The following is a 16,723-nucleotide window of genomic DNA, read 5'->3' as shown; positions in this document are numbered from 1 at the left end:
GCCATTACAATTTTTTTTAAATAAAAGAGAAATACAGTTTTTGTTTAGTGTGGAAGAGGACATTTTTGACATTTTGTTCCACATGGGACAAAACGCCACCTGAGTTTTGTGCAAAACAAGGTTAGATATACAATCAGTTTAAATCAAATGATCTGTGGAAGAAGTGATGGGATTACACTGAATAAATTTCAATCATGACAACTCTCGGAGTAGTTTTGGCATGTTAATGAATAGGGGAATGTTAATGTATTTGGTCTTGGTGGACTAGATCTTTGCTGCTGCTGCAGAGCAAGTATGGACTTGCTACTGCCAATAGATGCACAGACTCGCTGATGTGATACAGTACGTAAGATATGCTGCTCCAGCATAAATAGACATACATAAATACCATAGCAGATCTAGACAGGTGGAGCTGGGGAGGTGGAGGGTTTCAGAGTAACTCTGATAGCGTGCTGAATCAGACTATTTAAATGATGAGCAAGCAATCTCAATGGCAGGAGAATCAGCAGAGGCCAATCGGCTTGTGCCATGTGGTAAAGGTGTGATTGCTTGCAGTTTGCCAGCACCATCTAGAGTTCCACGACAGAACTAAATATTTAAACAGCTTTTTTTAACCAACAATAATTGTCCAACATCATTTTCAAAGAAAATTTTTGTTTCAAAGCTGCATTTAAAATACACTGAAATTTTAAATCTGAATGGTCATGTAAATGAACATGACACTTCTATAAAAGCTTATCCACAATTACATTTGTTTCATTTCTTAGCTCTTTTATCTTCTTTGTTTAATCATGAGAAAAATGCATCAACATCTAACCAAGGGACTTTTTTAGGAAAAAAATAAATGGTAACACTTTAGTTTAGGGCCCAATTCTCACTATTAACTAGTTGTTTATAATATGCATATATTACTAAGATATTGGCTGTTTATTAGTACTTATAAAGCACATATTAATGCCTTATTCTGCATGACCGTATTCTACATTCCTTAATCCTACCCAATACTTAAACTAAACTACTACCTTACTAACTATTCTTAAGCAGTAATTAGGAGTTTATTGAGGCACAAGTTATAGTTAATAATGAGAATTTGACCCTAAACTAAAGTGTGACCAAATGAACAACCTACTTGGCCCTCATCAGATCTTGGTCCTTCAGTGCAGAGCCTTGGAGGTAGATGACCCGTTGAGACCACAGCGGGATCTGCAGAATACGCCGCACCTGGATGTCCATCTCCGTGGGACAGAGTATCACCACATAATAATCCTAGACATTTGAGAAATGTTAATACCACCATCACACACTGAGCTAGCTTAGCATATCAGCAATACACAGAACAATAATAAACACTCACATATACGGGTTTATGCATGTACCTGTAGTCTCGGGTGGGCATAGAACTCATTGAGGAAATCCATGAGCAAGTCTATTTTGAGTGAAGTGACACAGAGAACCACATGTTTCTCTGTCTGAGCACGGTGTCTGCTGTAGTTTCCACCTGACTTCTGCCTCTCCATCCAAAGATACGCCAACTCCTCAAACTGGTGTTGAAATGAGAGACATAAAGCAAGTACTGTGTAAATGCAGTACATTTTTACTAGTTCCACTCATTTCTTATTTAATCATCTAAAAAATGAAAAGCAAAAAGTGCTCAGCGAGGTTGGATCACCATCCATTCAGTACTCATAAATAAGCAGTAATTAGGAGTTTATTTAGGCAAAAGTCATAGTTAATAGAGAGAACATTAATACGGAAGCTGCTGATTGTGCTGTTCGTGGGCTGATCGTGGCACCTGTAATGGCAGCACCACAAGAGCCACACAGATCATGATGACCACCAGTAGCTGAGAAGGCCAGATTTTGGGTGTGACGTCTCCATAACCAACAGTCGAGAAGGTGACGATGCAGAAATATAAAGAGTCGAAGAGGGTGAGACTCTTTCCTGCCCGCTCGAGATGCTGAATCCCACAAGCCCTAAAGAGCATTACAAAACATTTCAGGAAACAATTTCGAAAATATACATTACTTAAAATAAATTCGGCATCATGGGACTTTTATAGTTGGAAAGACATTCCATGAATAGAATTCAGTAGAGCTGCTCAGTCACGATGTCAATTTGTAGGCTTGCCCAGAAGGCCATTTCACCAGGGGCTCCCTCAGGAATTTCGAATGGGTTTTTAAAATAGCGGTTTTCGATTTGAGCAAAATGAGGTCTGTGGTTAGCATTATTTCAAGAGACTTTCCCATTTTGTTCTACAAAACAAATTGACACAGAGTCATACCTCAAAAGGGAATTTTAAAACCAATTTAATTAACAATGTAAATACGTAAGGACTATAAAAGTTGTCTGATTCATCATGTAAACTCACATTCTGTGGGAGTTGTAGTCCTTAGGTAAGAACTTTATTCTGACATGTCCCTTTATATTGGTAAAAGGGTATCAAATATATATGCAAATATATGCTAATACAGAATAAAACATAGGCTAATGAGGATAATAACAAGAGGTTAATTAAGGACCTATAAAATATACTTTGTTGAAAAGCAACAAAATTTGAAGAAAACTAAGAGTTTCAATCATTTCCTATGCACTCAAATAGAGTTCAACAGTTGGGTTCCAAAATAGGCCTACCATTTACATTCTCCATAGAGAAAGTGTTTTATTTAAACATAAAAAGTATATATTGTTCAAGACAGACTTATATACTTAAATAAAAACCATAATATATACATTTTACTGACATTTTATTTACAATTTAAAATAACAGTTTTAAAAAATATATATATTTAAAAATGTTATGTTCAGTAGCCATAACTCCAGTCTTCAGTGCCACATGATCCTTCAGAAATAATTCAAATATTATCAATGTTTAAAACAGTTCTGCTGCTTAATATTTTTATGGGAAATGTAATACATGTAGATTCATTTTGGGATTCTTTGTATTCTGTTTTTATATATATTTATGTATGTATACAATTATATATTTATATCATATATTTGACTATTTGCAATAAACGATTATTTTTGTATTTGTACGATTATATTACTTGGTGACCCACATTGTATTATAAAAGATGTTAATTTCACAGTCTTGTACCTTTGTCTTTTTCTCAGACCTTTTGTTTAAAACAAAGTTTGTGATATTGTGATTCATCTCAGAGCTGGGTGCTTTATGGCTTACATCTCTTTACTAAGGATTCTTTGTAAATCCCTACGGAGAAAATGAATGGGAAAATACTTCCAGAACCCAGACTTCTGAAAAAGGGGAGCTGTGACTGTTGTGCTATATTAAATACTCAGTAGATTTCGTTCAATATTCCCCCCCAAAAAATGGTAGCATTGTTTTGACACTATTTAAAAAAAAGGTTAATTTGGATTAACAGGTTTCAGATCTGCAGCATTAGATACAAGCCTATAAAAGGCAAAAGCCCCATCAGGGATATCAAGATATCAAAGAGCTTTACCCAGTGAAGACCAGACAGAGCAGTGTACAGATCAGTATGAGGACCTGGTTGAACATGGCAGAGTGTGTGCGCTGAATGGCACGATGGAGATCATTCTAGAAAGTAACAGAGATAAGTGAGAGAGATCTCTTTCGTCAAGAGACTAAGCATAACACACACACAATGCAGGCAACGTGAGCTATCTGTAAAAGCCCAGTTCTGAAAAAAGTCTGCCTATTTAAAAGCCTGCTTTAAAAATAACTTAATAACCTTCATTATCAGGTCTAGTGCTCATCACGCAATTAAAACCTCTATTCCACTGACCTTAATAGAGCAAAATATACAAGGAAATGTAAATGCCCTTTAATAACTGTACTGCTCAGCTATATATGAGATATAGACCTACATGTATGTTAAAGGTAGGGTAGGCATTTTTTTTTGTAAACACTTTTTGTTATACTGGTTAAAACTCTCTTCACATCCTGATAGCAATCAAAAAATAGAAGTGGTCTTAATATTAAAACATGTACATATATCTCCTGTGGAAGTCTCAGGACAAAAAAAATCTGTCCAATGCAATGACTGAATGCTATGATACGATGTCCTACCTGCCAGTCAATAGACATCACACGTTAGGGTGACCATATTTTAGTTTTCAGAGAAGAGGACAGGGGCGTGGTTTGGGGGAGGCGTGGTTAAGGGGGTAGGGGCGTGGTTGGGGGTGAATGCATAAAAAAATACTTGACAAATGCATTCACAACCTTGCAACTATGTTATTGTACTTTAATACATAAAGTAATACATCCTTTCCATTCAACGTTTGGCCCGCAACAATAGAATAATATATATAGGCTATAGAAAAATGAGACTGTTTCTTTTCGTGGCCATAGGTTAAAATAAAATAAAAAATCTACTACACTATTTCAATAAAAAATAATTTCAATCCTCCTGATGTTCTCTTTTATACTTTACGTGGGCTTCTAGGTCGCTAGCACCATTATTTGACACTGACACGTACGTGCCAGCTTTGCAGGTCATGCATTCTGCTTACACGGATCCCGACCGAAACGAAAACACAGACATTTTCTCTGTAAATCATCTGTGAGTTTACATTTGGGCTTTTTTTTTACGCTGTTAGCTACTTACATCTTATCTCGCACTTGACCGTATGGTGCACTCCGCCTCCCACTTGTCCCGACGTGACGGTACGTGGCAAAACATTTTTTTGCAGTTCAATTGTGAAGCTGCACTTACGCTTCGGCATTTTGTGTGCAATCTGTCTCCGCTGTTTGCTCTGCTCTGCTGTATGTGTGCGTCCCAGAGCCACCCACAAGGCAGCCTCTCGGGAATTACGTCACGCAACAAAGTACCGTATTGTGTGCAAAAACAAGCGCCAGTCAATTTAAAGTACACGCTTAATGGTCCCTTGAAACAGTGAAAACCGGACATTTTCATGAATTTATAACCCCCCCCACCACCCCGGACGCCCCGGACAGTACGTAAAAAGTGGACATGTCCAGGCAAAAGAGGACGTTTGGTCACCCTATCACACATCATCTTTGACAAACAGCAGCCGCCTTTTACAGTTCTTCCTGAACCAAAACAACGGGCCAATGCTGCGTTCACGTCATCGTAACCGTAATTACGAGATGGCAACCCGTGATTTACCCGGAGCTGTTCACGTCAACACGATAGTGTCAACACTATTAATGCCGACATGAATCTGCAGCAGTCAGTTGGTACAAGTCAGAGCTCTGTAAGTTGTTTACATTCATTATTATTTAAATATTATGTGGTTTGAGACAAGAGGTAATTTAACGGCATCTCTCGTCTCTGACTCTTTGCAAACTCTGCTGTGTGAGTTCATGTGTTTTAGAGGCGTGGCTTTGGAGACGTTCTGAAGGGAGGGTGGGATCTATTGCTTTCAAAGCTAGCTTGCTATTGCTAGTCTCTCCGAGATTGCCTACCCTACCTTTAATCACAATGCCGTGACCAAGGGATCAGGACTTAAATGGATCCTTTATTTAGTTTGGTAATTATCATCTCTCTAGGAAAATATATTTTAAGAAAGTATGGGGGGTAAAACGGAGAGATCTTCAAGGCAGTGTCACATTTTAGTGGTTGTTAGCGTTCTCTTTTGCTAATATCTTTTGCTTAAAGCATTTGTAAAAGGACATTCCCCCTGCCAGGTTTTCTCTGGCCATTTGACCTGACCATCTGGCACAGAAGGGAATGCTGGCACCCTCTCAGATTTTGCTCATTGATGATGCATTTTCATTTGTCAAGTGCATAATGAAGTAAAGCTTCCCAACACAGCAATATCATCAAACAACACCGATGTTATTCTGCTAGGACAATAAGATTTCCTGCAGGCATGTAAAATGTACAACACAGCAGCACAGGATACTTACAATCATGTTCTCCAGCGCTGATTTGGCAAGCCAACAATTAAGAAACACAGGAACAAATATGTTTCTTAGCGGATGCCAAAAGATCTACAAAAAAATAGAATAAATAAATCTGTGTGCTTTTCCATAGCTTTTACATCTGTAATGCCATAAGCACAAAATAATTAAAACAACCTATAATTTGTTCCCAATGACTGCAGGTCAAAAAATGGCTATTTGTTACTTGGCTAATTGTTACATTTTAGTAATTATCATTCCTTCTCACAACTGACTTTCAGGTATCAATGGCGACTTATAATTACACTCAATCACAACAATATAACAGTACTCAACAATTACTATCAACAAAGATTTTGTGTGGGCAGCAACTTGATACGTGCTTCTGTGTCCACCAGAAACTTCATTACTTACTGTAATTATAAATGGCACTGTATTGATCATCTCAATGATGAAGGAGATTTGGAAAATTTGCTCCCAAATGTTCCCCTAGAAATTAAACAAATATAAGTTACACTGCAGAAGAATCAAAGAGTACTAACATGCACATTAAAACAATTAAATAAATCAGAACACAAAACGGTCGGCATCCTAATTCACTACTGCATATCTGTCATTAACAGTTGTTGACAAATTGGAATTAGTGCATCCCAAATTACAGTGTGATAATAGTCAAATGTACTTGTATTGTAAATAGGTTGCTGTGTGGGGATCTTAACAAATTTTAAAAGTATGTCAGTTTATAGGTGAAGTGTGTACAAGTTGTCTTATATCCCACTATTACTGTATGTGCAGAGACAACTATGTATATGTCAGACACCTATTGACTTCCCAGAAAAGTGTATACAGCCTAAGCATAATATACATTAAGTGGGCAAACTGGGATGCAGCCTTTAATTACAACAAAGATTACTTTCATCTCCCAACAACAGAAAAAAAAACGCCTTTTCTTGATAAATCAATGAAGAAATGTTTTCTGTTAAAAGCGAGGAACACTTCCCATTATAGGGAAACTAGAAACAAAGGAACCCTTTAGTAGCCCAAGAGGAGCTTAAATTATCAGATTTAATTTAGATCAGTGGTAAGAAAGCTCACAAGGGCAGAATAATAATGACAATAATCTTACCTTATAGCTGAGATACACCAGGAGCATTGCTTGCAAGAAGCTAATTAAGGCCACTGTAACCTGTGGTGCAGGAAACATTTTGATTAGCAGAGTATCAATATCAGAGTCTAATGAGAAATAACTCTTATCACAGTCTGAGTTCCATCAGAGTGAGAGATGTAATTAGTAGTCATAAAGAAATGTCAAAAGTGATGTACACTCTTAAAAATAAAGGTTCATTAATGCAAAACCCTCCTAAGGTCTGTCCTCTAGAACTGTCTCAGGCAGCAAACAGGACGAAAGAAGATTGCAACGGACAGACACGACGACTGAGAGAGTAATTGGTGAACTTTATATAAAGTTTATATCATTCTGTTAGTCTGTGTTCCAGACAGACAGTCAGTCTATGTAGTGGTGGGTATTTAAAAAATGTTATGCAGGTTATTCCATTATGCCAATTAATAGCGAGAATACACAGTCTTTATAAGAGAGTCATTAATTCACTCAACTGATTCATTCAAAACACACTGATTTATTAAGGATCCAAACAAGTGACTTATTTTATGATGTATATTCTTTGAATTACTCACTAAACCAATTAGTCCAAATGCGATTTCTAATTTGAGTCATTGCAGCTGCTTCATTCAAAGCACCTAATTCATTCGGGAATTAAACAAGTTACTGTTTTTACTCAATTCACTTTAATCTGTTTTTAATCGTTCACTCAATCAATGTTTTCGAAAAAAACGGATTAAATCAGGAATGAAACATTTCTACAGTTGCTTTGGCTTAGTTTGGAATTATTTTGTTGGAGGAGTAAAAACAGAAAGAACCTGGCAATATTGTGTCTAAAATAAAACTCAATATTAACTTCTTGTTTATTGAACTGATGTATAAAAGCAATGTTACACCCCCAGTAGAGATAAGGCTTTTCTGATTCTGATTCTAAACCACTAGGCATATATATTACAAAAAGTTTGTTTTACAATGTAAAAATGTTCTTTAAAGGCGACCTATTATGCAAAATTCACTTTTACATGGTGTTTGAATATAAATGTGTGTAGACAACCACCCTATAATGGTAAAAATCCACCCACTTCTCTTTTTGTAATCCCCATAATTAGCCGTTTGCAGATTCTAGCATATGTGACGTCAAATATGCTTAGGCGGACTTGCCCTATTATTATTACCCCGCTCTGTGTGAGCTGTACACAGTCCGCCATGTTTATCTCCTCGCCAGAGCATTTTACAGCAGCATTCAAGTAAGAAATGTGTTCTTATTAAAGCTACTAAAGTTAATTCAATCAAGAGTTTTCTGTTTTTCTTTTTATTATTATTCTTTTTATTCATATTAACAGCATATAACAGTACTGTATATTATGCTGCTTTCACTTTAATACACAGATCTAAAATACACATATCATTTCTTTACTTGCTGTTTACATTCACTGTGCATTTGACAGTTTAAGGTCAATAACACATGAAAGAGAACTTAGTTTAATTATTCACGAGACGCTCTGTCTGACAGCCAGCTTTCTGTGTGGTTTAGACTGATTTATGAGTTATGAATTTAGATTTACCGACAGCTGTTTTTCAAATGTACATAACAGATTTACAATCAAATATTCAAGTCTCCCAGTCATTGACTTTTACTAAAATTGTGTTATTTAAATCCCCTGTTGATAAAAAATTGTTTAGATAAAACCAGATTAAAAACGGGGCATTTATATCAAAAACCGCCAGCAGGTCAAATTTACCAATATATAATGCCTTAATTTTCACGCTGTGTTTGAGCAACGTGTAGGCTTACTGTAATCCGTCACACACAACAGATTCAAATAAAAATGTTCAAACTTTCGATTAATTATTATTAATTTATTTTTTGCAATTTGTATCGCTACTGTGGTGCTATTCAAGTGTACCTGTTTCCTGAAAAAAAAATATTTCTGATCTATGATGTAATGAATAAATCAGATTTTATTTTTTGTGTTGTTCTCTTATTCAAATTGTAAATGATATAACTAAACAAATTAATAATGAATTAGTTGAAAATGTGTGCTTGAATTTGTCGTTGCATCATACATCCTATCCAGTGCAGTGAATTATTATTCCTCTTTATTGTCTATTTTAGTCATTTAAATAACATGGGTTATCCTAATATGTGATTAATGACATTTTATTATAATATTACACCACCCAAATATGTCTTTATTTCCCTCTAGTTCTCGTTGTCATTGCAGGCTGGTTTAGCCAATATTCACCATTAAGAAAAGTGATTAGTGTCGCTTGTTTAAAATAGCCTTGAACATAAAACAACAGGACAAAAACATAGTTGATGACTAAAAATAATCATTTCATGACTCTAGACATTACTTTGTGAAGACAGGGGCATAATACAGTGACATAATACGGTTTTTAGCCATATCAAAACAGTAATCATGTGCATGGTAAATTTTACCTGCTGGCGGTTCTAGTGTTAAAACGCATGCATATAATAAACTTTCATGATGATGAAGAGCTGCAATGTCACGTGATCAAATCCAAACAGATGTTTTAGTTTTTGGCAGAGCATACGAGGCACGAGCTGTACAGGCTCCGCCCTCTTCTGGAAAACGGTGGGGAGCAGCAATACATTTGCATTTAAAGATACATGCACGAAAACAGCATGTTTTTCCTTCCACTGAAAAATGGCTATTTACAACATGGTATAATAAATGATCTGTGGGGTATTTTAAGCTGAACCTTTACAGACACATTCTGGGGACACCTGATATTTATATTACATCTTGTAAAAAGGGGCATAATAGGTCCCCTTTAAAGTCACACTGTAAAATTATTTTGGTTCCACCTGGAACCTTTATTTTTAAGAGTGTGGTTTATAAAAACAAATCTCAATCTACCTGTATTGCCCATACAGGAACTCTCCTATTCACCCAAAATATTAACTCCCTTCAAGAAACAGCACAAGAAACACAAACAAATGTGAGACAATTAGAGAAAATATTCAAGAACAAACACACTTTATTTAGTTAAGTTGATTTGTGATCTGATTTGTCATCTGTCATAATATCTAAGTTCAGACAGGTCTCACCAGTTTATTTGCGGGGGATCTGTGGTCAGGTTTGTTGTGTAGTTTGCACAGGCTTTGCTGCAAAGGGCATCTGTGATGTTTGTGCAGTGTTTCCTATAATCATGATAACAGGCAGTTAGTACACAACAGACATAAAAGTGAAAGACATCAGAGTTGAAAAGCTGAGGGATCATGCCTGCTGGCTCTAACATACATAACAGCGTAAGATTGCCTCTCTCTTATTTGATTGCTGCTAGTAGGGCTCCCTCTCCTCTCCTACCGTGCTTGCACACAAGTGCACACAGCTCTCTCTTTCTGTCACCTACTAACACACACACTGAGCCTAATTGTCTCTTAATGTTTTCTTGGTGCTTGCATTGAGACGACTCTAATGGACACTTCAGACAAAGTAGTCTGGGTTTATCCTGAGAGCAATTTAAACGACACTTTTGAGATGTACTGTAATGTGTTTTGTTTTGGTGAGATGCTGTTGTTGTTTCATGGAAGAGCTGAAGAAAAATCATTATACAACAGTTAGTTCGGGTCCTCTAAGATGATTGGACATGCAGTGTTCAAAGATTGCTGATATTTTGCGTGACATTTAGCTGTTTGTATTATTCTGCTGTTCTGTGTTAACAAGGTTCCACAGTATGTGAATGGAAACAGGATTGTCTTATTTTGCATTGAACAAAGGTCTTTAAGTCAGAATGTCTTCATTTTTTCTCGCTCCAGGATCACACAGAGTGGGTTCTTTCAAACAATTGCTTGGTATCTAACTATAGGAAACGCCTCAGGCGTTATAAACTATGGAAGCACCAATAACACCACGTCTGTCCGGAGGGCGGACCAATGACAGCTCATGACAAGGAGCCCACCCCCTCACTATACCGCAGTGATCCCAAAAACGGCATTCTTGTTCTCTTCCCTATGAAGACTTTCCTTCAGCACCTAGGCTGCGCTGCTCCAGTTCACAAATGTAATGTTAATGTTGACATTGCCAAAGTAGTGCAGATACCATACGTTGTGGGTTTCTCTGCTTGTTACTGAGCTTTTCTGCTTCGCTTTTTAATAGAGTTGTGTCCTAGCCTAGCTAACAAGGCGAGTTACGTTTCTGAGTATGTATGGGTGTCAAGCATGCTCAGTCCGCACTGGTTGATGTGGAAAGTTGTGCTCACTGTCACGTAATGCCGGCTAGGATTTTGGAAAAAAAGGCTTCGGGTGGATGCATATTTTAAAGATGATTCCTGTCTCTCTACTATTCTTCCTTCAGCTTAGGGGGCTCAACTAGAGCCCGACCGATTTTATCGGCCTGCTGATTTTATCGGCCAATATGAGCCTGTCACAGATCGGCATCGGCGTATATGATGCAGATATGCCGCTGATATGATTATTTTTTTATTTTTTTTTTACATATAGCGCTGATAAAATGCTTGTAGCAAAGCACGCTCCATTTACATTTAGTAGTGCATTTTGCATAATATGTACTACTTTCACGTTTAGTACATTTAGCTGACTACTTACTTATTTAAAATCGTATTAAAGTAAAAGTACATATGTAATTGAACATGTTTTCATTATGGTATTATTACTTTTACTGTAGTAAAAGATCTAAGTACTTCTTCCACCACTGGTAGAGACTAGAGTAAATAAGACTAATAATAGAAGATAATAAGCTTTTTTAAGTTTTGCCAGTGACACTCATTACATTATGTTATTTTTTATATAACGTTACTAAATAAAAAAATATGAAGTCATTGGTGAAGATTATGCTACAGTATTTAGAATATAACATAGAATAGAATATGCAATGCAAACTAGTTTGGTTCCAGTTCAAATGTATCATTCTCATTCAATCATAAGGGTTTGATCACCACATTTAAGTGATCATTGCAATAAATGTGTTTATGTATATTTATTCTGTTTATGTATACTGTATTCTCTATAGAGTTTGGACACACAAATGGGAAAGTGTGTCCAAACTTTTGACTGGTACTGTACTATAATATACACATTAATAATATCAGCCGATATATCGATATTGGGCTTTTGTACTCCCTAATATCTGTATCCGTATCGGCCAACTAAAATCCATATCGGTCGGGCTCTAGGCTCAACCCTCTCCCATGCAGGACCTATCTTCATGGGGGGATATCATGGATGCTGAGTCCCCAGAGCTTACGTCGTATTTTGACCAACAGCTGGGGTGGAGGGAGATGATGAGGAGATGTTAGCTTGCCTCCTCCGGGATGAGCCGGATAATAAGGAGGATAATGCTATCCTGTCTGCGGCCCAAACATCCAGGCCTATGAGCAGGCCAAGTGGCAATTAAGATGGTGGACGGTAACCAGGGATATTTATGATGGGAAAACTCCCTTCTCACCAAGTGAACTACTCTTCAATTGATATGAGAGGGATGGAGGAGCTTGGGCTCTCTAACCCTCCGACGGTCAAACAGTCAGTGGCTCACCACCTGCATCCAAACAGGCAGACCACTCTCTCATCTACCAGTCCCTCCCTCCATTGGACAATGTAACGCTTCACTGCTTCCATGTACCAGAAGATATATAAATCATCTGTGCGGACACTTAAGGCAACTTCATTGCTGATGGCCTATCAAGCCAAGCTATTGGAGGAGCTGGGAGCTTAGCTGGACTGGAGGTAAGGCTTGGAAAGGCTCTTGCGGGTGAGAATATCAGCGGAATACGTAAAGGCTCTTCATCAGTGTTGAGACCCCTGTGTATTCCGGATAGTGGCTCAAATGGGAGGCGTGTCTCTGCAAAGATAGTGACAGCGAATGCATCCCTGATGGGCTGGGGGGCTGTTTTATTTATGGCAGATCGCTGGATGCCCCAGCTTCACAAACTTCATATAAATATGCAGTGACCCTGAAACATTATCTGCTGTTTGTAAAGGGATTTGGTCAAGACAGGCAACATGATGCTGGTGGCATATATTAATAAACATGTTCGCTGAAACTGCATAATTTAGCCCACATGCTGATTGTCTGAAGCACTGTTCACTTCAGCTCGCTTAGCACTACACATGTCCCAGGAGTCCTGAATGTAAGAGTGGATCTCCTTTCAAAGGGCAATCCGTTACACAGAGAATGGGCACTTCACCCACAAGTGGTAGATCAGATTTGGAAGAGGTATGGCAAGGTTGCTGTAGATCTGTTCACCTCACAGGCAAACACAAAATTCCACTGTATTTCTCTCTCAAGGACAAAAATGCACCTTTGGGTGTGGATGCGCTGGCACAAATGTGGCCAAACGTGTTACTATATGCATCCCCACCGCTGAGTCAAATTTCAACCACCCTGAACAGAGTAAGAGAAGACTCTTTTCTATTTCTGATGGCCCCTCGTTGGCCTGGGGAGGCTGTGGTTGGCAGAGATTGTTCTGCTCCTTCAGGGAGAGCCCTGGCCACTCCCATTGCGCCGGGACCTGCTGTCACAAGCATGGGCAGATATTTCACCACCACTCGGAATGGGTCAATCTTTGGGTCTGACCAGTGAGGAGTTCAATTTGAATGTGCTCGGGCTTCCCCAGGAAGCTATAAACACTATCCATAGTGCTATAGCCCCTTCAAATTACATATTCATTTTCAGTGTGTGTTTTCTACTATTAAACTTTATCTGGCTGCTATTTCAGCTTGCCACGTAGGTTTCGAGGGAGCTTCGGTGGGACGACATCCTCTTATATGGCATTTTATGAAGGGAGTGACCTTGGTCACCAACGTTTCACTCCCTTCATAAAATGCCATATAAGAGGATGTCGTCCCACCGAAGCGAGATCTTGCATCTGATCTTGTCAAGGGATCTTGTCAAGGGAGGAGGAGGAGGAGGAGGAGTGTAAATTGCACACTTTGTGTTCTATATGAGCGGTACGGGTAAGTCATTCTCCTCGCAGCACCTTTCCCATTGGATAGTGGAAACGATTGAATTCACCAATACATCTATGGGTCTTTATTCCCCAATGGGCTTAAGGGCCCATTCTATGAGAGGTATGGCTAGCTCATGGGCATTGTTTAAAGGGATTTCGATAGGAGATATGTGTGCAACTGCAAGCTGGGCTTCCCCACTCTTTTTTCATATTTTACTGTCTGGATGTCACTACGCCTACTATGGCTCATGCAGTTGTTGAAGTTGGCTCTTTGGAAATATGAGAGGTTATCTTTCATTCTTGCCGGGTCTGTTCGCCGACTTTGGAAAGCAAGCGCATTGGCCATATCATTCCCATAGTGAGATACCGAGAGATTGTTTGAAAGAGAATGTTAGATTACTTGTGAGGTATCTCACCAAGCTTCCCTACTCGCATAACACTGGTCGTTTTGGGGATCACAGCGGTGTATATAGGGAGGGGGTGGACTCCTTGTCATGAGCTGTGATTCGTCCGCCTTTTAGACAGACATAGTGTAATGTGGTACAAAGATGTGATGCTTCCATAGTCTATCATGCCTGAGGTATTTCCAATAGTGAGATAGCAAGCTCTGTTCTCAGAGAACCTGGGTTATGCAAGTAACCTAATGATTTCTTTCACCAGTGAGGATGAAACCTGAAGTGGAGCTGGACCAGGCTGAACAAAAGCAATTTATACACAATCAAGAATGCAGTCGTATAATAAGGCAGTTCATGTAAAAAAGGTCTTTAACTACTATGTATTAGCATTTAAATTGATCATTTGATACAGTGCACTTATTGTGTACATAAATGTTTTCACATTGTAATCATATTGCCAAAAAAAAATCCCTGCATGTAATTACAGCTGTAATTACACTGCTGAGCCTTCCCTTACATCTTAACCCACCCTTAAACATACCCATACCACAAAACCTGTCCCTAACCTTACCCGTATCCCACCTCAATAGCAGCAAAAGTGTTTTGCAGTACAGTATGAATACAATAGATACACTGTACTTATTTTTTGGTGTAAGTACAGTTATAGTTAATATACGACACGACACCTAGTATAAAGTGTGACCAAAATCTATTTCAAATAAATTCTTAATACTTTCTATTCATCAGGGAATCCTGAATCTTTTTAATCAAGGTTTCCACAAAAATATTAATCAGCACAATGGTTTTCAACACTGATAGCAACAAGACTTTTTCTTGAGCATCAAATCAGCATATCAGAATATTATAATATTCTAAAAGACCATGTGACAGTGAAGACTGGAGATTTAAAATTCAGCTTTGCCATCATAGGAATACATTATATATTTGTAATATATTCAAATAACATTTTTAATTATTTGTACTGCATTTTTGATTAAACAAATGCAGCCTCGGTGTGCATAATAGACTTCTTTTAAAAATATTTTAACATTTGAATGGTAGTGTGCATGTGAGTAAAAGATGGCAGAATTTTCATATTTGGGTGAATTATCCTTTTAAGTAGTTAATGTTTACTCACCGTGCACATGTGACCTGGTTAGTTGGATCATCTAGTGAGACTCTGATTATATAGAGGAGACATGTTAACAACTTCAAGGAGAGGTTGAAGAGGCGTATTCTGAGACCTGCAAGTAAATTATAAAATGGAGATTCACACCATAAAACTCATCTGGAAAATGTATTAGAAATAATTCAGCAGTCTGGCAAACCTGCAAACTTACAGTACCTTCATAAATCCAAACAAACAGTTAAAACAGTCACCTTCTCTGTTAGGATGATGGAGGCCTTGAACATGTACACTATAGTGATATTGAGATCCATAAAAATTGTTTATGCTTGCAGTAATGGATTTTGCTTTGTTGGTTTCTCTGTGATTGTAAATGCTCAAAAGGTCAAAAGATTTTACTTACTTGACCTTTGGTTTTTGATGAAAAAGAGCTTCAACCTCTCCTTGAATGTGTTTTCATTTACATAAAATTCCACCTGCACCCTGTCGAAAGGAAATAAAATGATGTTTAATAAAATTCTTTACATTCATTATTTACATACAGTAGTAAATGTAAGGTGAATTTACAAAAATATGTGGACACTTAATCACCTTTATCTAATGTAATGACATGCACACATTGTTAAGTGTCCAAAATCATTTTATGATTAAAATTCTAAATAATTGTAATAAATGTTGTTTATTATGTCTCTGCATTGTGCAACATTCACAAAGCAATCCCATAATGCACTATTAAAAAACTTCAAGCAGCTAAAACTATCGGGTAAATAACTTCTTTTAATCTCCAGATCCATCTCTGAGATGTATGCAAGCGTTTCAAATCTATCATGACATCTGACAGGAAACATTAGCAACGGTGGTGTTTCAGATGAACTCTCAGTAGATGTCACCTCTCCCATCCTTGAATGTTTCACTAAGCATATCACTAAACATGTCTATATGCTTGAATTTCTATATATTATCATCATATTGCAGCAAAATCCATCATGATCCAAAATCCAGCATCTCTGAATCTAGCCCGATGCCACACAAAATCACAGCATCTGAATATGCATACTTCCCATATAGAATGCAAAATTCTAGTCTACAATAGCAGACATACAATTCCCCTTGCTGGTATACAGTGCTCATGACTGTCACGACATACAATTTCCCAGGACTCTAACCTGTATTTCAGTGATATCTGTCAGGTATAGACATTTTATGCATGGTCTGAAATACTCAATATTTCTTAATATATTTATTCTAATTACACCACCATTTACGGGGGATAAGCCATATCATATCATAAAACTTGA

General features: G+C 37.7%; 1 protein-coding gene across 16 annotated transcripts in view; it reads right to left on the bottom strand.

Moving 5' to 3' along the window:
• kcnt1b (potassium sodium-activated channel subfamily T member 1b) overlaps nt 1-16,723 on the bottom strand; it is a 102,552-nt gene that overhangs the window by 26,020 nt on the left and 59,809 nt on the right. For all 16 annotated transcript variants that reach the window (XR_014627897.1, XM_084413229.1, XM_084413230.1 and 13 more), the window contains 11 exons: nt 15,829-15,908; nt 15,438-15,543; nt 10,045-10,137; nt 9,854-9,902; nt 6,975-7,034; nt 6,263-6,337; nt 5,855-5,938; nt 3,465-3,559; nt 1,793-1,973; nt 1,377-1,541; nt 1,130-1,266 (listed from right to left, as the gene is read on the bottom strand). Coding sequence is in view for 15 of the 16 variants with exons in the window: in XM_084413229.1 (XP_084269355.1) it covers nt 1,130-1,266; nt 1,377-1,541; nt 1,793-1,973; nt 3,465-3,559; nt 5,855-5,938; nt 6,263-6,337; nt 6,975-7,034; nt 9,854-9,902; nt 10,045-10,137; nt 15,438-15,543; nt 15,829-15,908 (1,125 nt within the window). In the remaining variant the exon portion in view is untranslated. The remainder of the gene's footprint in view (nt 1-1,129; nt 1,267-1,376; nt 1,542-1,792; nt 1,974-3,464; nt 3,560-5,854; nt 5,939-6,262; nt 6,338-6,974; nt 7,035-9,853; nt 9,903-10,044; nt 10,138-15,437; nt 15,544-15,828; nt 15,909-16,723) is intronic.

This window comes from Rutilus rutilus (genome assembly GCF_951802725.1).
Source record: "Rutilus rutilus genome assembly, chromosome: 7".
Taxonomy (NCBI): domain Eukaryota; kingdom Metazoa; phylum Chordata; class Actinopteri; order Cypriniformes; family Leuciscidae; genus Rutilus; species Rutilus rutilus.
This window is presented reverse-complemented; position numbering and strand designations above follow the sequence as displayed.